The 17,158-nt window shown below is 63.1% G+C and overlaps 3 protein-coding genes across 4 annotated transcripts; 2 read left to right on the forward strand and 1 right to left on the reverse strand.

The window, feature by feature from the left end:
- The first annotated feature begins 975 nt into the window (after positions 1-975).
- SLC34A3 (solute carrier family 34 member 3) lies at positions 976-6,550 on the forward strand. Of its 2 annotated transcripts, XM_057313862.1 has the most exons (14): positions 976-1,031; positions 1,432-1,573; positions 1,729-1,852; positions 2,139-2,228; positions 2,712-2,840; positions 2,916-3,059; positions 3,131-3,242; positions 3,322-3,517; positions 3,708-3,797; positions 3,892-3,979; positions 4,077-4,244; positions 4,328-4,444; positions 4,526-4,650; positions 5,980-6,550. In XM_057313862.1, the coding sequence occupies exons 3-14, from the start codon at positions 1,768-1,770 to the stop codon at positions 6,442-6,444; spliced, it is 1,809 nt and encodes a 602-aa protein (XP_057169845.1). In that variant the 5' UTR covers positions 976-1,031; positions 1,432-1,573; positions 1,729-1,767; the 3' UTR covers positions 6,445-6,550. The 2 variants fall into 2 exon arrangements, with proteins under 2 accessions (XP_057169845.1, XP_026345692.2); XM_026489907.4 differs by lacking the exon at positions 1,432-1,573 and having other exon boundaries at positions 981-1,031; positions 1,726-1,852.
- A 3,717-nt stretch (positions 6,551-10,267) lies between these two features.
- Positions 10,268-12,773, forward strand: TUBB4B (tubulin beta 4B class IVb). The gene is made up of 4 exons (XM_026489903.4): positions 10,268-10,426; positions 10,714-10,822; positions 10,918-11,028; positions 11,574-12,773. The coding sequence occupies exons 1-4, from the start codon at positions 10,370-10,372 to the stop codon at positions 12,632-12,634; spliced, it is 1,338 nt and encodes a 445-aa protein (XP_026345688.1). The 5' UTR covers positions 10,268-10,369; the 3' UTR covers positions 12,635-12,773.
- CIMIP2A (ciliary microtubule inner protein 2A) lies at positions 12,766-16,300 on the reverse strand. The gene is made up of 7 exons (XM_044380560.3): positions 16,104-16,300; positions 14,706-14,920; positions 14,358-14,623; positions 14,143-14,269; positions 13,703-13,797; positions 13,226-13,343; positions 12,766-12,854 (listed from the first exon to the last, which is right to left on the reverse strand). The coding sequence occupies exons 1-7, from the start codon at positions 16,157-16,159 to the stop codon at positions 12,766-12,768; spliced, it is 966 nt and encodes a 321-aa protein (XP_044236495.1). The 5' UTR covers positions 16,160-16,300.
- Between the last annotated feature and the right edge of the window lie 858 nt (positions 16,301-17,158).

Here is a 17,158-nt window from a genome sequence, read left to right on the forward strand (position 1 = left end):
CACCATCCAGACAGGAGCTGTCACACGGTCACCCAGGAGCCTCTGGGAGGGACTGCTGGGCCTGCCCCGGGCAGTGGGTGCAGGACAGGGAGGGACAAGAAAATTTGCTGAGAGGACAGTCAGGAACCTCCTCGTTCTCTGGGGCAAAGTCCCCCAGGCACACAGCGATTGGTGGGCAGCAGCTAGACCAGGCTGCTGTGGCCAGCAGGCCCCCTGGGGAGACCAGGCCCAAGAGGGAGGGGGAGGAGCATGCCCCAGCAGGGGCAGCAGGAAGGGGGCTGACCCCAAGAGGCACCTCCAGCCATGGGGCCAGTCAGGACCATTGTCCTGGGGGAGTGAACAGGGCGGGCTGAGTCTGCGGGTCCAGGTGGGGTGGGCAGTGGGCTGGGCGGCAGGGCGGCCCGGGGGGTAGGTCCTGCCCCCCCCCCCCCCCCAGCTTGCAGATGGAGGTACAACACCCTCCACCGTTCCTGCCCACTGCTGGGGTTGAGCCCGCTGGGAGCATGGCTGGGCCCAGCCCTGCCCTGAACCCGGATCTGAACTGGATGACTTCAGGGACTAGGGCCCTCCCCACCCACCTGGTGCAAAGGGCTTCCCTCCCGCCATCTGATGGGGTAGGGACGACCACAGTACGGTGCGCAGAGCTTGGGGCCTCCAGGCCGACCAGCCAGAGCACCAGCATCCTGCCCTGGGCGGGCAGCGTGCAGTGACTGGTCGCCTCGCACAGGCATCCACTCATGGAAGTCCTGCACGAAGGAGCCCTGGCCTGGCTCAGGGCCTGTGCAGGGAGAAGCCCCACTCTAAGAGGGCTGGGCCGGGGGCCTGGAGCACCTGCCCCAGGGTGATAGTGGAACCGCACAAGGCAGGCACCTGGGGTTACGACAGGTACCCCTCAGGGCCCTCGACTCCTGGGTAAACATTAATGGGGCTCAGTACACAGCAGGTCATGTGTGCGCTCAGCAGATCTTTGACCGGCAGTTGCTCCCGCCCTGTGTCTCCTCCCCGCAGGTGCCCCCTCACTACCCTCACAGGTAGGAGCTTCTAGAACGAGGTGGGGGCCCGGGGACGCCAGGACGAGGGCTGGGTGACCTCCTGGCCCAGGGCTTAGGCCCCACCCTGAGCCTCCCCGAGCCGAAGACGAAAGACAGGAGGGAGGGGTGACAGAAAGCTGCCCAGGACCTGGACCCCGGGGACTGGGAGGGAGCTGGGGGAGAAGACCAGAGAGGGGATCCAGACACAGAGGGTTGAAGAGAGGAGCCTTGGGGGGGGTGGGGGCCCCCAAACCCCTTGCCCTGCCCCCATCACTGGGGGTGCGGCCCTTATCAAGTGGAGACGTCACCGTTTGGTATCAAATACCAAAGTCTAAGCTGGGACCATCTGCAGTGTCCCGATGACACCTGAGAGGAAGGTTGCTGGGTTCCCTGCTCCTAGGCACTTCCAGCACCCGGCACCCTGTGCCCTGGGCCACCCACCAAGTCTTCTTCCAGTCAGGACCAACAAGGGAGCCAGGGAGCCAGGGCCCCCTCGACTCTGCCCCCGAAACTGGACTGGGCTCGCCTGACAACTGCCTGAGGTCACTGTAGCCATCCCCTGTAGACGAAGGAAGCGGGAAGTCTCCAAGGCCAGCAGGGGGTGGGGAGGGAAGACAGATCCCGGGTTAGAGGACCCCAGGAGGACCCGGTGGGGCAGGGGGAGGACACGTGTCTGACCTGCCTTTCCCCCCAGCAGATCCAGGCTTGGGCCTGGGTCTGTCCCTGCCAGAAATCCATGCCGAATTCCCTCACGGGTGGCCAGGTCCCCCCCCTTACTCTGGACACAGTTGGCCTGGTGGACCGGAGTCTGGGAAATGCAGGTACCAGGAGCCCCAGGGCACCAGGCCTCAGCCTGCCTCTCTGCCTACCCAACCAGCCCCTGATCCGTCGCTCTGTGTAAGTGGGGAGGGGGCTCCCGCCCATCTTCTGGAGAGCCCACAGGGGCTCGTGACAATTCTGGTCAGGGCCAGACAAGCTGGAGGTCCCCTTTCCTCTCTGCTTCCTGTTCCTGCCTCTTACCCCAAACCCCTCTACCATAGTCCCCTCCACACCCTCTCGCCCCCACCTGAGAGAATCCTTGGCCCTACTTCACCTTGGCTCCTGCAGGGACCCCCAGTTCTGCCCCAGTCTTGGAAGAGGGGGAAATGGACCCCTGGGCCCTCCCTCAGCTGAAGGACACTGGCCAGTCCTGGAAAGGTAGGTCTGGAGGTGCTGGGGAACTGACCAAATGGGGTTCTGACTCCCCACGGTCTGAGTGTGGAGAGGGTCCTTGGGGAGAGAGAGCAGGAAAGAGGTTTGCCTCAACAGGCCATATAGAAACCTGTCATGCAGACCAGCACCCCACGGATCCTTGTCCCTCAGCTCTGCTGCCTGTCATGTCTGGAGATGAGAGTCACCCCTGCCCAGCCTGCCCCTCCTTCTCCCGCCTAACAACCATTAGGTTTCAGGGAGGTCCCAGGGGCAGTTGGCTTGGCCATTCTGCAAAGGAACAGAGAAGGGACCCAGACCCTGCCCTGGGGGACAAGGAGGCAGACCCAGGCCCTGCCCTGTGCAGGGACTAAGAAGGGGGGGCCCAGTCCCTGCCCTGGAAGGAGACAGAGGAAGGGGACTGGGAGGAGTGCCAGGCAGGGCAGGGCTAGGTGGGGGCTGGCTGAGGAGAACCCTGCCCTGTGTCCTCAGAGCTCAGCGTGGCCGGAAGGGTGCTCCGGGTGGTCACTGGCTTCCTCAAGGCCTGTGGGCTCCTGGGAAACCTCTACCTTTTCATCTGCTCCCTGGACATCCTCAGCTCGGCCTTCCAGCTGCTGAGCGGTGAGTGATCAGAGGTCCGGGGTGGGGCGGGCAGCCAGCCCTGCACAGTCTCAGTGCACCTCTCTCTGGACATAGGCAAAATGACTGGAGACATCTTCAAGGACAACGTGGTGCTGTCCAACCCTGTGGCTGGACTGGTCATCGGTGTGCTGGTCACAGTTCTTGTACAGAGTTCCAGCACGTCCTCCTCCATCGTGGTCAGCATGGTGGCCTCCAAATGTGAGTGCCCCGCCCCCCCGGGCTGGTGGTGGGTGGGCAGAGTACGGGAGGCTCATGCAGCGCCCCCACAGTGCTGACCGTCCAGGCGTGTGTGCCCATCATCATGGGCGTCAACGTGGGCACGTCCATCACCAGCACCCTGGTCTCGATGGCACAGTCAGGGAACCGGGATGAGTTTCGGAGGTGAGTGGGGGGAGGGGAGGGCCGGTGCAGCAAGCAAGCCCCCGGCTGAGGCCACCGACCACTCTGCTCCACGCGGCAGGGCCTTTGGCGGCTCGGCCGTACACGGCATCTTCAACTGGCTCACGGTGCTGATCCTGCTGCCACTGGAGAGCGCCACGGCCCTGCTGGAGAGGCTCAGCGCCCTGGCTCTGGGCGCCAGCAGCCTGCGGCCCGGGGGGCAAGCGCCCGACATCCTCAAGGTGCTCACGAAGCCTCTCACACAGCTCATCGTGCAGGTGAGGACAGCCGCGGCCGGGGGGCGGGGGGGGGGGCTCTGTGCCCGCGCGGCTGGGAGTGCCACGGCCCTGGGGGGGGGGGGGGCGCTGCGCTGGGCGGGGGAGGGCACAGTGGTCTGGGCTGCGGGCATCTGCGTCCCAGGTGAGCCCTGAGGGTCCGGTACACGGTCACAACCCCTCTGTCCCCCAGCTGGACACTGATAGGATTGCAAGCAGTGCCACGGGGAACGCCACCAACAGCAGCCTCATTAAGCGATGGTGTGGCACCAGGGAGGTGATGGTGAGGTGCCTCGGACCCCAGCCTCTGACCTGCTGAACTGCTCAGGCCGCCGGCCCTGAGCCCGTCCTGAGTCTGCCCTGCCTCGCCTCCCCAGACTTCGGGGAACAGCAGCGACTGCGGATCGACCGGCTCCGGCCCCTGCCCTGAGAGCAACAGCTCCACTGTGCTGGAGCAGCTGCCCTGTGAGGCCCCCAGCCCCCCGGCCCGTCCCCGTCCCCGTCCCCGTCCCCGCCTGCCCCCGGAGCTGCTCTGGGCTCACCGACCCTGCCCCGCCCCCAGGCCACCACCTGTTTGTGGGGACCGCACTCACGGACCTGGCCGCGGGCTTCATCCTGCTGGCGGCCTCCCTGCTCCTGCTCTGCACCTGCCTCCTGCTCATCGTCAAGCTGCTCAACTCTGTGCTGCATGGCCGCGTGGCCCAGGCCGTGAGGAAGGTCATCAATGCTGGTGCGGCCAGACCGGGGACACGGGGACGTGGGCTGGGGGGGATGCCGGACAGAGGATGACCCAACCCCCCCCCCCCCCCGTAGACTTCCCCTTCCCGTTCGGCTGGCTCAGCGGCTACCTGGCTGTCCTCGTGGGCGCCGGCCTGACCTTTGTGCTTCAGAGCAGCAGTGTCTTCACAGCGGCCATCGTGCCGCTCATGGGTGAGCGCGGGGGACAGGCCCAGGGCTCTGGGCCGTGGGGGCAAGAGCTCAGGCCTCGGTACTGACCCCTGGCTCCCCCAGGGGTCGGGGTGATCAGCCTGGAGCGGGCATACCCTCTCTTCCTGGGCTCCAACATTGGCACCACCACCACAGCCCTGCTGGCTGCCCTGGCCAGTCCTGCGGACATGCTGCTCAGTGCCCTCCAGGTACCACCCTTCCTTTCCTCCTCCTGGCCCCCCAGCCCGTCCCACTCTCACCCCTGGCCTGGGCCTTCCCCTTGGGCTCAGTTCCTTCCTGTACAGCCCCGCGTCCAGCTTGGCCATGGCCCAGACTCTCCTGGGACCCACCACTGGCTGCCCGATCAGACCTGCAGCCTCCTCGAACCCTAGGGATCCTTTGGACATCTCTTGGACCTCCAGCCCCACTCTTCCTCTCCTGGGACCAGGTCATCTCAAGGGTCTTGGGGTGCCTGCTCTTCCTTTCTGGCAGCCCCTGCCCAAACGACCTAGAGGAATCCTTGCCCTCCACCCCCACCCCTGTGCTGCTAGCTGCATTCCTTCAAGGCATCCTGGCCCTGGGGGCCTCAGCCTCTCTATTCCACCACCTCTGGGGTGCACCCTCCCCTCAACAGCCATCTAAACCCAACAGGTCCCTACCTGGACAACCTGCCGTCTTCCTGCCAAAGCCCTGCCTCACCTGTGCTGGGTGCTCCAAGCTGCCCTTGCCCACAATTCCGCTTCCAGGATACCTCCCTCTGGTTCCCTAGCTCTGTGCCCCACACCCAGTCCCATTCAGTCCTGCTAATTCCATCTCTAAGTCACCCTTTCTGTGGTCCGCTGCCCTGGCTTGAGTTCCTGCCTAGGTGTCCAGACAGGTGCAGTTCCTGAAAGCCCAGATCTTGCTGGGCTTCTGCTCACAAGCCCTCCCTACCACCCTCCTGCATTTTTGCTTCTGCTCAGTGCACTCAGACCTTCTCAGTGCAGGGCCCTGGTCCATCCCCTCCAGGAAGCCCTCCGGATTGCACCTTCCACACCGACTCCTCGAGGCCAGCAGCCCCTGGAGGGCCTATGTTCCCCGCACGTGTGGCCCTGCACCTCCTCCCCACAGCAGCCAGGCCAGAGCCCAGGACTGAGTGGCCAAGTCCACTCACGGATAAGCAGGAGTGGGGTCACTAGCCATAAGGTGTGGGCAAGCTAAGCCGGCCCAGGGGAGCAGACCCATGTGGTCACTGGTGATGTAGTTACCACTCCGGGGTGCTAGACTGGGCTCCCAACCGCGAAGCGTGTTGGGTGGGGAGTGGGGTGGTACTGGAGAAGCAGACCCATATCTGGCTGGAACCTGCCCTTCTAGGTGGCTCGTTGTGGCCAAGAAGCGAACCCCAAACAGGCTTCAGACTTAGTACCCTTTTTGCTGGGGCAGGGGCAGGGGGTGGGGGGTGAGGAGGAGGAAGAGGAGCAGGTGTCCTGGGTGGCCTCGGGGGACCTGTGTGCCATTGCGCCAGGCTCCTAACCCCCGCCTGCCCTCTGGACCTCTAGGTTGCCCTCATCCACTTCTTCTTCAACGTGGCTGGCATCCTGCTGTGGTACGTGGTGCCCGTCCTGCGGCTGCCTATCCCGTTGGCCAAGCGCTTCGGGGACCTGACCGCCAAGTACCGCTGGGTGGCCGTTGCCTATTTGCTGCTCAGCTTCCTGCTGTTGCCCCTGGCTGCCTTTGGGCTCTCCCTGGCAGGAAGCACGGTGCTGGCCGCAGTCGGGGGACCCCTGGTGGGGCTGGGGCTCCTCATCACCCTCATCAGCGTCCTGCAGCGGCACCGGCCGGCCTGGCTGCCCCGCCGTCTGCGGTCCTGGGCCTGGCTCCCACTCTGGCTCCGTTCTCTGGAGCCCTGGGACCACCTGGTCAGCCGCTGCTGCCCCTGCAGGGTCTGCAGCCCCCCTCGGGCCGCTGCCAAGGAGGCCCACTGCTATGAGAACCCTGAGGTCCTGGCCTCCCAGCAGTTGTGAAGGGGGGTACCCCCTCTTCACTGACTCCTGGGTGCCCTGGGGGATCCCCGTAGCAGAAGACCTCGGAGTCACCTGGCTTGCCTTCTTTGCAAATAAACAAGGCTATGACCCAGGTGTGAGTGGTCTTCACTGCCCTGCCTGCAGAGGCCCCCTGACCGGGCCCCGAGGCGGACTGGAGGTGCACAAGCGGTAGCTGTCCCCCAGTTAACACTCAGGACAGACTGAAGCCCGAGTGCGCGCGGGCACACAGCTAACCCCGGAGTTCCAGGCTGTAACTCTGTTTCTCTCCTGAGTCCCTGGGGACAGAAGGCGCCAAGTGGCGGCCAGCCTGGAGCGTGGAGATATCCTTCAGAAAGAATCTGTGGCTGGACGTGGCTGGGACCCTTCACCCTGGGTGAAGGAGGGAGGAGCCACCGGCTCCCACGCCCCACCACCTGCAGAGGATGCACTCTACTGAGCCAGGTGGTGCTGGCAGCCCCTCCAGGGACCGGCCTCACGGGTCCCACAGATGCCCAGGGAATGCGGAGGGGAGGAGTGAGGACCTGGAGGCCCCAGGGCCCCCCCCTGTACTGACCACCCTCCCCCCAATGGGCAGGGCGCAGGGCAGTGTCCAGGTGAGACACAGGCATACGGCTGCCATGGGCCAGCAGAACAGGTACTCAGCGCCCCCCACCCCAGCAAGACCCACCAGGAAGTGGGTCCTGCCGGCCACCCCTAGAGCTGCCCGCACCTGGAGCCCATGCCACCATGCCACCCCAAACCCCTCAGCCGTGAGGCGGACGAAGGTCAGGTGAGGGAGGGTGCGTCCCCCCATGGGGACTCCTGCCCACCCCCTGCCTCTCCCCATGGCGGTAAGTCATGTCTGCCTGCCAGCGGGTAAGGGAACTGCCCCCTTCCAGCCCAGGGCTTCCCACAACACGCCTCCCCCAAAATACCATGAGGAGAAAAGAAAGCTTCTTCAGTAGGATTCAGTGTGCTGCCCAGACCTTATGCGCTGAGGGGCACACACCCACAGACCAGAGGTGGAGGGGACCTGGGCAGGGGTTTGGCTCGCCCCAGTTCTCAGTATGCTGCTATGGGCAGTAACCTCCTTATCCAGGGAATGCTGCCTCCTCCCCAGTCCTCCAGTTTCACCCACCAGACCCAGTGAGGGGAGAGGAGGCCTGGGGCACTCTGGGGCCAATGCTTGCCCCTGGTCCTGCCCTCAGTCCCTTCAGCCGCCCCCCCCCCCCCCGTCTCCCTGCTCCTCTCAGTGCCCTCCCTCTTCATGTTCCCTGTCCCCCCAAACAAGCTTCCAGGCCTCCTAGGCCTGGGGTTCGCTGCCCACCAAGGGTGGTAGCTGCCTGTCTGCGGCTCATGGGAGCACGACCCCGGGGCCGGCTCATACACCCCAGCTTGCCCCCACCAAACTGACTTCTATGACCTCAGGATGCTCCTAGGGGTGGACATCAGCCTCACGCTCCTTCTGATGAAAGTTCTCTGAGGTGGGGCTGGGCCTGGATAGCTCCCTGGGGGGACAGGTGCGGTGCTTTCCCTCCCTACAGTGGGGACACAGAGAGAGGGGAAGAAAGTACTCCATGCACCCCTCCTTCCGGGGCGGGTGAGGCCGCCCACAAAGGCCGACTGCGGGTCCTTTGAGGCCGTGAACGACTGTCTGCCTGCTGCCCCTGCCTGGCGGTAACGCACCCTCCCGCTGGGACCATGGCCACGAGTAAACAGAGCCTTCATTTGTGGATGCCGCCAACAGCTGCAGGCTGGGGTGGGAGGGCCCGGCGCCCAGCACTCCCACAGCCCCTGCCCAGGCTTCCCTGCATGTCTGGCCCTTTCTGCCCTGCATCCCTCCTGGCCACAGACTCCTACTGGGCCCAGGCTACTGGGGCTGGCCTCCTGCCCCATGCAGGCCCACCTCTCCACAGTGTGGCAGGAACACCCTTGGTTCAGGGTGGGGTTCTGTAGGGCCTCCCCCAACCAGCCCTGTACGGCAGCAGCCACTGTGCTCCTTGGGCTCACCCCTGAGAGCCACAGGGAGACGTCCATGGTCTTGTTCTCAGTGTCCATCTCCCTGAGGCCATGGGAGGGTCAAAGTGGACAACCTGGTGTCTCATAGTTCTGGGGCTCACACCCGGGCAGAAAGTGGGAATCTCAGGCCACGGAGCTGGGGGTAGGGGATGAGCAGAGGCGGCTTTGACAAACACCTCATTGACTCACTGGGGGAAACATCCGAGCTTCTCGCTTTCTCACCGGATTGATTCGTGCATTTATGACTGCCGCAGAGCCTGGGCCTTGCCGGCTGCCGCTTGGGCGGCTAAGCTAACTTTGCAGGGCACAGTGAGGAAACCAAGGATGCCCGTGCACACGCTGAGCCTGGAAGACCTGCGGGCCACAGCAGCGAGGCCCACCTTCCTGCACAGGTATGCGGGGGAGGGGGCCGGCTCCCTACGGCCCTGCCCGAAACACTGGCACTCTGCCGTGCTGACTCACCCTCCAGGCCAGGACTGCGGGTCCGGGAGCAGCGCAGCGGCAGACCACTCTCCCAGGGATGGGCATGCTAATAATCTCTACGCCAGCCGCTGCTTGTCCCAACAATTTCATCCACAGATTCGGGGTCGGACGTCGCATCCCACTATACGTTTTAGGGCCGCGTGTGTGCCGTAACACCGTAGTACTGAGTGTGGTACGGTACTATCTGAAGAGAGTGCTTTCCTTTTAGGGAAAAACAGAACCACGTATTGCCCCCAACACCCGTGGGGTAAAAAGCTCACGGAGAAAACTGCAATCTCGAGAGGCTCCTGGGACCAGCAAGGGACACCGTTCGAGGGAGACCCAAGGGCGTGACCGAGTCGTTTGAAAATGTTAACAACACACACCGCAAGTGCGATTTTTAAAGCGATGGATTGAAGGTGCGACCACAGGTCACTTAACTGCTTTTCGTTCATAGACTTTCCCCCTCCGAACATTAGGGAAAAGCCAAAGCGTCTGCCAGCGCAGGTATGGCTGCGGTAGCGGGGGCAGGGAGCCCGCAGGTCGGGGTCGGAAGCCCGCCCGCGTCTCCACGCAGCTCTGCGCGTTCCTGGGGCCGAGGCACCAGGCGACCGGCGCGGGGCCAGCGCCGTCTCCACAACAAGTGCGCGGCAGCCCGGCCGGCCCCCGCCCTCCCCGCCCCTCCCCGGGCCCCGGGGGCAGCGGCCCCACGTGCTCCCTCACCTGACCGCCACCGGGGGCGGGCGTGCGGACCGGGGAGGGCAGCAGGCCGCCCCCTCCTCCGCGCCGAGACCCCGCGTTTCGTACCCCCAGGTCCCCGGCAGCCGCCCCGGAGAAGGCGCTCGGCGGGCCGGGCCCGCGCGCTCGCCCCCCGGGGCTGCAGAGTCTCCCGCTCGCGTGCGCGCCCGGGCCGCGAGGGCACAGCTCCGCGCCGCCGCCCCACCTGCATTTCCCGGGGCGCCGACCCCCGGGCTGCGCAACCCCCGCCCCTCGGCCCGGCCGGGAGACCCTCCCCGGGAGGCCCGCCCCGCCCGCGCGCGTCCCCGCGGCACTGCGGCGGTTACCAGGACGCCGGCCCTCGGTCGGCGTGCTCTCCGGGGCCAGCCAATGAGGGGGCAAATCAATCATTTGAACCAGCCAATGGACGGAGCACTGCAGCGCGAGGGAGGGGGTTTTGATAGGGGGAGCGGAGGCCGAGGCGGACCAATAAAGAGCGAACGGCGTTGGGAAGGTGGGCGTTAGGCGGCCGGATTGACGGGAAAGACAGCCAATCAAATCAGGACGCTGGCCAGCCTCGTTCTGGCAGCCCAATAGGAGGCTGGCGGGGGCGGGCGCGGCGGATATATAAGCGCTGGCGGAGCGTCGGTTGTAGCACTCTGCGCGCCTGTTCCTCCGGTCTTGCGTCCGTCCTTCCGCCAGCGCCGCCGCCGCCGCCGCCGCCGCCATGAGGGAGATCGTGCACCTGCAGGCCGGCCAGTGCGGCAACCAGATCGGCGCCAAGGTGGGCAGTGGGGCGCCTGGCGCCCGGCGCGGGTGACCCGGGCGGATGGGCGGGCGGCAGAAAAGATGGCGGCAGCGGGCGGCCACCCGCATTGCGGCCCGGCACGGGGTCGGAGCCGGGGCTGCGGCGCGGGCCCCCGGGGACGAACCTGACCTGGCGGCGGCGGCGGCAGCGACAGAGGCGGCGGCGTGGGGGGAGGGGAGGGCCGCGCCCATCCGGGGCGGGGCCGGGGCCGGGCACCGCCGGCGTGACTCAGCCCGGGCCCGGCCCGCCTGCGTCCCTCGCAGTTCTGGGAGGTGATCAGCGACGAGCATGGCATCGATCCTACCGGCACTTACCATGGCGACAGCGACCTGCAGCTGGAGCGGATCAACGTGTACTACAACGAGGCCACCGGTGAGACACCACGCCCCTTCCCCAACTCCTTCCTGCTTTCCCGCGGCCTTCCCCTCGCTGACGGCCTCTTCCCCCCCTCCCTCCACCCGCCCCAGGTGGCAAGTACGTGCCCCGCGCTGTGCTCGTGGACCTGGAGCCGGGCACCATGGACTCCGTGCGCTCGGGGCCCTTCGGGCAAATCTTCAGGCCGGACAACTTCGTTTTCGGTGAGCCGCGGGGTGGGGGCTGGGTGGCGTCCTGATAACCAGGACGGCTCAAAGGTCAAAGGGTGCCCAAGGTCACTGCCGTCAGCACCGCAGAGCTGAGGTCTTGATCCGTCTCCCCCCCCCCCCCCCCCCCCGGGCTGAAGCTCCCACCCCTGCACACCTCCTTTCCCTGGAGTCTCTCAGTCTCCTTCTAAAGCGGCTTTGGGAGGAAGGCCCAGCTGTCCACCCGCAGGGAAGGAGCCGGCAGATGTAATCTCTCTGCTACAGACATTGAGTTGGAGGCAGTGGAAGCTGTGTTTGCAGCTCATCTGTCCTTGAGAATTGGCAGGGGCTGCCTGTGGGAGGGGATGGCCTGTTAAGCCATCTTGGCCGGAGCTCTAATTTAATTTTTAAACGGGTAGGTCATTGCTTTATCAGTTTGGGGGTCCATTTGCTCTACCTGCAGGCTGAGCTCTGTGTGTCCACTGTGTTATTTGGGCTTTTTGGCACGGGTGACCAGTGGAGACCACATGCCCAGCAAAGAGTGACTGGCTGCCCTCTTCCAGGTCAGAGTGGTGCTGGGAACAACTGGGCCAAGGGGCACTACACAGAAGGCGCAGAGCTGGTCGACTCGGTGTTGGATGTTGTGAGAAAGGAAGCTGAAAGCTGTGACTGCCTGCAGGGCTTCCAGCTGACCCACTCCCTGGGTGGGGGGACTGGGTCTGGGATGGGTACCCTCCTCATCAGCAAGATCCGGGAGGAGTACCCAGACAGGATCATGAACACATTCAGTGTGGTGCCCTCGCCCAAAGTGTCGGACACGGTGGTGGAGCCCTACAATGCCACCCTTTCAGTCCACCAGCTCGTAGAAAACACAGATGAAACCTATTGCATTGATAATGAGGCCCTCTATGATATCTGCTTCAGAACCCTAAAACTGACCACACCTACCTATGGGGACCTCAACCACCTGGTGTCAGCCACCATGAGTGGGGTCACCACCTGCCTGCGCTTTCCTGGCCAGCTCAATGCTGACCTGCGCAAGCTGGCCGTGAACATGGTCCCCTTCCCCCGCCTGCACTTCTTCATGCCTGGCTTTGCCCCACTGACCAGCCGAGGCAGCCAGCAGTACCGGGCCCTGACAGTGCCTGAGCTCACCCAGCAGATGTTTGATGCTAAGAACATGATGGCTGCCTGTGACCCCCGCCATGGCCGCTACCTGACTGTGGCTGCAGTATTCAGGGGCCGCATGTCCATGAAGGAGGTGGACGAGCAGATGCTGAACGTGCAGAACAAGAACAGCAGCTACTTCGTGGAATGGATCCCCAACAACGTGAAGACGGCTGTGTGTGACATCCCACCCCGGGGGCTAAAAATGTCTGCCACCTTCATCGGCAACAGCACGGCCATCCAGGAGCTGTTCAAGCGCATCTCGGAGCAGTTCACCGCCATGTTCCGGCGCAAGGCCTTCCTGCACTGGTACACGGGCGAGGGCATGGACGAGATGGAGTTCACCGAGGCCGAGAGCAACATGAACGACCTGGTGTCCGAGTACCAGCAGTACCAGGACGCCACGGCCGAGGAGGAGGGAGAGTTCGAGGAGGAGGCCGAGGAGGAGGTGGCCTAGAGCTGTTACCTGGTAAAGCGCGTGGAAGCTGTGTGAACTCTTTATTCACTCACAACCTGTTCTCTGTGTGCACTTGCTCTCCTTCCTGTCTTGACGTCACATGCTGTACAGACGCCACCATTAAAGCATTTTCATAGTGTCTGGTGTCGCCTCTCCAGTTCCTTCTGATAGGCCTTGCGGGTACTGTTGCCAAACGTCAGCGCATAGTTGTCCTGCATGGCTGCAAGGGGCAGTGCTGCAGCTGAGCCCCTGGCCTTGCCACACACCCCCGTAGGGGTCAGCACAGGCTCGGGGCTGCCCTGGGCACCTGCCTCCTGCCTGGCCTGGCCTGTCCACAGTGAACCTCTGGAGGGCCAGTATGGTCTGGAAGCAGCTGGCCTTGTGTCTGTGGCTTTTTGAGTTCGAGGAGGGGTGAGCCCCTTCTATACTGGGGAAGAGAAGATGAGCGGGAAACCTGGGGCCATATAACTGGCCCTGTGCCAGTGGTACAGCATGGGCAGAGGGCACCCCAGTCACCCAGTTCCTCCCTAGAGTGGCCTGGTCACTGCGATCTTGTCTAGGAAGTAGGTGAGGGACCCACTGTGTACTTACATGGTATGAACCCCATGTAGAAAGGTATCAGGCCCTGGCTTCTGTAGATGGTGTTGCTAGGCCAGTGTGTCTTGGGCAGCCTCTTACCCAGGGCACAGATGGGATTTCTGAACAGGAACTGGAGAAACAGGCAGGTGCTGACATGTGCTGTCTTCCCCAGCTCATAACCAGTAAGCAGTAGGTCATGGTGGGGGCTGGGCTGCTATTCTGACAAGTAGCTAATGCTCAGGGTTCTCTTGGTCTTACTCGTCCCCACAGTGCTTCGGAGCAGGGAACCTAGGCCGGTCAGGAGAACGAGGCGGGTGCAGAGGGGGAGCAGCCTCCTCAGGCCAGGTGGCACCAAGGCTGCCCTTCACAGCCCCCTCCAGGGAAGCCAGCTGAGCCTTGCCCATGATCCTGCCTGCCCAGAGGTGTGGATGCCACTGTGCAGGCCATGCTGGGCATTTGGGAACAGGCCCAGGGGTGTCGTCCTCGTACCTGGTTCTTGTCGAACTCATCCATAGCCTGTGTGACACCATCGCGGTAATTCACCCCCATTACCCAGGCAAACCGAGGGACAAAGCCAGCATAGCCTAGGGGAGGAAGTGGTCAGGGTCCTGCCCCAGGCCCTGTCCACCTTCCCCTGGGCATACCCACCTGCTCCCAGGTGTGTCAGGGAAGTCTGTTCAGGCTCTTTCCTTTCCCTAAACGTTGTCAGCTACCTGCTGGGGCCAGGCGGCTGTGGGTGGACAGGAGTTTCCCAACTTGGGAGAAGCTAAGCTCTAGGAAACAGTTCTCAGGGCAGGGGCAGGGCTGTGGACAGATCCATGGGCAGTTCTCTTCACTTGCTCTCTCATCCTGCCTGGGCCCCTGGAACCTTGGAGTGTGCGTGGGGAGGGGGGGGTGAGTGTTCTCATACCCACGCCCTGGGCACCCACCTGAGATGGCTTTGCGTTGGATCAGGTTGGGGTGGTCCAGCTGAGGTAGCCTGTGGAACCTGCCCACATCCAGTGTCTCCTGCTGGTGAGCTGGGGGTGGGTATTCATCCCTCCTGCAGTGGTACAGCTGAGATGGAAGGAGAGCAAGTCACTGCTTCAGCCCCCACCTGGGTCTGGCTGGGGTGAGGCTTGGTCCCAGCACCTCTCCCAGTTACCTGGTCCTGCCCAGGGGCCTCGTGGACAGGGGTGGTGCTCTTCCAGCCCTCCTCCCCATATGCCAGCCGCAGGCCTGGGTGTCCAAAGTCTCTGGAGTCCCCCTTCCTGCCTGGTGGGCACGGAGGGTACGGGGGGTAGGGCATGAAGCCCGCAGGCAGCAGGACCTGCCTGGATACGTTCTCTATCCCTGGCGGCCCCTTCTGGGCATCCACCTCCTGGGATGGGAGCCGGCCCAGGATCTCAAAGTTCTTGTAGGGCTTCAGACCTGTGCGGACAGGGAGGGTATGAGTGACAACAGGCAGGAGGGGGAGCCTGGGGCAGGCAAGGCTGGTGGGCGGGCGGCTCACCAGTGTAGTGGGGGATGTAGGGCTCAGTCAGGTCACGGCAGGGGATCAAGGGTGGCTTGGACTTGCTGAAGTCCTCGATGAACTTGGGCTTGGATATGGGGGACAGCACGGAGCAGGGGCTCTTCTGCACGCTGGGGTCTGTGAGCAGCTGTGCTGTGGTGCGCCCATAGGTGTTCCCCACCTGGTAGCGCAGCTGCGGATAGAATCCCGCATAGCTGCAGAGGGAAGAGGAGGAGGAGGCGGGGCCCCTCGTGCAGGCTGTGGAGCCAGCTTGCCGGCCGCAGGCAAAGGTCCTTGAGCTCACCTACGGCATGGGAATCCCAGGCGCACCTTCCTCCTGAGGCTCTTGAGGCTTGAATGGCTGGCACAGGCCAAGCACTAAGAACAGGCCTGGCCCGCAGGTGGGATGTGCTGCCTCCTCACCATCAGGTTGCCATCTGCCCTCCACCCAGCCATCCTCAGACCAGGAGCTTAAGGATGAGGGAACGGGGAGCTCTGCCCCCGTGAAGCATTCACAGGGATGGTGACCGGGTCCAGGCCTGGACCGAGGCACAGCGCAATCTACACAAGGTGGTCCCACGGGGGGGGGGGGGGGTGCGTTGCAGGACTTTTGCCACCCATGAGGCCAGGACTTGAGAGGCAGGTAGGAAGGCTGCTGGTAGGAGGTGATGGCTGAGCTGAGTGTTGTTTAGAGATACAAGGGAAAGTATTGTAGGCCTCACTGTACCCCAAACGGGGTAGCACTGGGGCCAGTGTTATCACCCAAGCAGTGCGAATTGTTTTCTTTCAAAAAAAAACCTGCCAGAGTGAATGCAGAATTGCTAGTCTGAGAGATAAGCAGGGCTAGGGCACCAAGGGTAAGAGCCCTTCTCTGTGTCGCATGGCCCGGCATTTCCCTTAGAACCACTGTGAGAAGTTGGGCCTGACTCCTTCCGGCCTTCCTTCCTTCCCAGGGATCTGTGTGTATGCACGTAGGTGTGCACATATACTCCACAGAGGGCTCGCTTTTGTTTTAGTTTTTACATGAGAGGAGCCTAGCAAGGCAGCCTGGCGTCCCTGCCAGTCCGCCTCCTCTGGAGACTACCTCTTTAAGACACGCGGCGCTCTAGGGGGCATCCGGGGCTTACTTAGCCAGCCTCGGCCAGGCCAGCCGTTGGGCTGTCCCCAGTGTCCTGCTCTTCACAGGCATGTTGGCCATCTGGTGGGGCTCTCAGCACAGAGCGAGCAGGGAGGGTAGGGGTGAGGCCTCAGCAGGCTTGCCTGAGCACTCCTGCCTCAGGCCTCACCCCTACTCCCCAGCTCTGGTATTCTCTTCACAGGTGGCCTTGAGCCCTCAGGCCCCAGCCCCACTCCCCCTCCTCCGCAGACCTCAGCCTCCTCCAGGGCTCCAGCACTTACCCAGGGATATAGTGAGGTTCTGGCGTGAAGAGGTTGTGTTTCTGAGTAGCTGTCATCTTGCCTCAACAGTGCCTTTGATGGCTCCAGCCCCTTCCAGCTATCTGACTCCCCTCCCTCAGGAGTCCCTGTTGCCTGGAAACCATTGTGAAGGGGCCTGCCATTGTTGGGCCCTACCTGGTCCGGGACCCTTCCTTAACCCTGTGAGTGCTCCCGTTTTACAGGTGGAACTCCTAGGCCCAGACAGACAACAGGCTAGGAGTATCAGCCTGAGGACCTCAGAGCTCAGAGCAGTGGGACAGCCATGTTGGCCCTGCTGGGAAGGGTTGGGTGGGATTGGGCCTGGACCCTTGCTGCCTCCAGGAGGCCAGAAACCAACTGAAAAGTCGCTTTCCCACCTCTGCGGGCATCCTGAGAGGCCTCATCGGGGAGCTGTTTGAGCTGCAGGGTTGTTGGGACTCTGTCCTGGAGAGACTTTCCCCTGGAACTGGGCACTGTTTTCCATTTCAAACAATACCTGACTTTATGTGTTTGTATAGGAATGACGTTCTACCTATAAAAACAAAGGAAAAGATGAGCAGATTCTAGTACACGTCAAAAAACACCAAAAATACTAAAAGGCAGACTACAAGCGGGGAAAAAAGGATTGCAACAAGTGTTGGGGAGAGATACGCTGTCAGTGTGAAAACTTCACAAAAACAAGAAAAAATAACACCGTGGTAGGAAAATGTAACGTGAACGTCTTAAGAACAGAACCCACAGTCAGGGAACAGATAGACACAAGGTGGAACCTCACGCCAGTGCTGCTCATGGAGGTGGCTGGCACTCGCTGCAGCAGGCCACGGGCGCTGTCCGGAAAGCAGCTGGGGGATGCATTTCAGGTCCTCACTGGACATCACCTACTTGGACGGGCCGCTCCTGCTCACAGGAACCTGTCCGAAGGAAACGACATCTAGCTGAGGACATCTGTGTGATGCCAGCCATCATGGTAATATTTGGTACAGGGAGAAATCGGGGCTATCTCAGATGTCCAGTGACGGGGGCTTTGTTACGAGAGC

This window comes from Ursus arctos, unplaced genomic scaffold, assembly GCF_023065955.2.
Source record: "Ursus arctos isolate Adak ecotype North America unplaced genomic scaffold, UrsArc2.0 scaffold_18, whole genome shotgun sequence".
NCBI classification, from domain to species: Eukaryota; Metazoa; Chordata; class Mammalia; order Carnivora; family Ursidae; genus Ursus; species Ursus arctos.

Coding starts and splice junctions, on each gene's coding strand:
- SLC34A3 (XM_057313862.1), top strand. CDS start 1,768: ATGCCGAATTCCCTCACGGGTGGCCAGGTCCCCCCCCTTACTCTGGAC. Junction 2,841..2,915: donor GGCCTTCCAGCTGCTGAGCG/GTGAGTGATCAG, acceptor CTCTGGACATAG/GCAAAATGACTGGAGACATC. Junction 3,243..3,321: donor AACCGGGATGAGTTTCGGAG/GTGAGTGGGGGG, acceptor TCCACGCGGCAG/GGCCTTTGGCGGCTCGGCCG.
- TUBB4B (XM_026489903.4), top strand. CDS start 10,370: ATGAGGGAGATCGTGCACCTGCAGGCCGGCCAGTGCGGCAACCAGATC. Junction 10,823..10,917: donor GTACTACAACGAGGCCACCG/GTGAGACACCAC, acceptor CACCCGCCCCAG/GTGGCAAGTACGTGCCCCGC. Junction 11,029..11,573: donor GCCGGACAACTTCGTTTTCG/GTGAGCCGCGGG, acceptor GCCCTCTTCCAG/GTCAGAGTGGTGCTGGGAAC.
- CIMIP2A (XM_044380560.3), bottom strand. CDS start 16,159: ATGACAGCTACTCAGAAACACAACCTCTTCACGCCAGAACCTCACTAT. Junction 14,624..14,705: donor CTACATCCCCCACTACACTG/GTGAGCCGCCCG, acceptor CTGTCCGCACAG/GTCTGAAGCCCTACAAGAAC. Junction 12,855..13,225: donor CTACATGGGGTTCATACCAT/GTAAGTACACAG, acceptor TGCCCCTTGCAG/CCATGCAGGACAACTATGCG.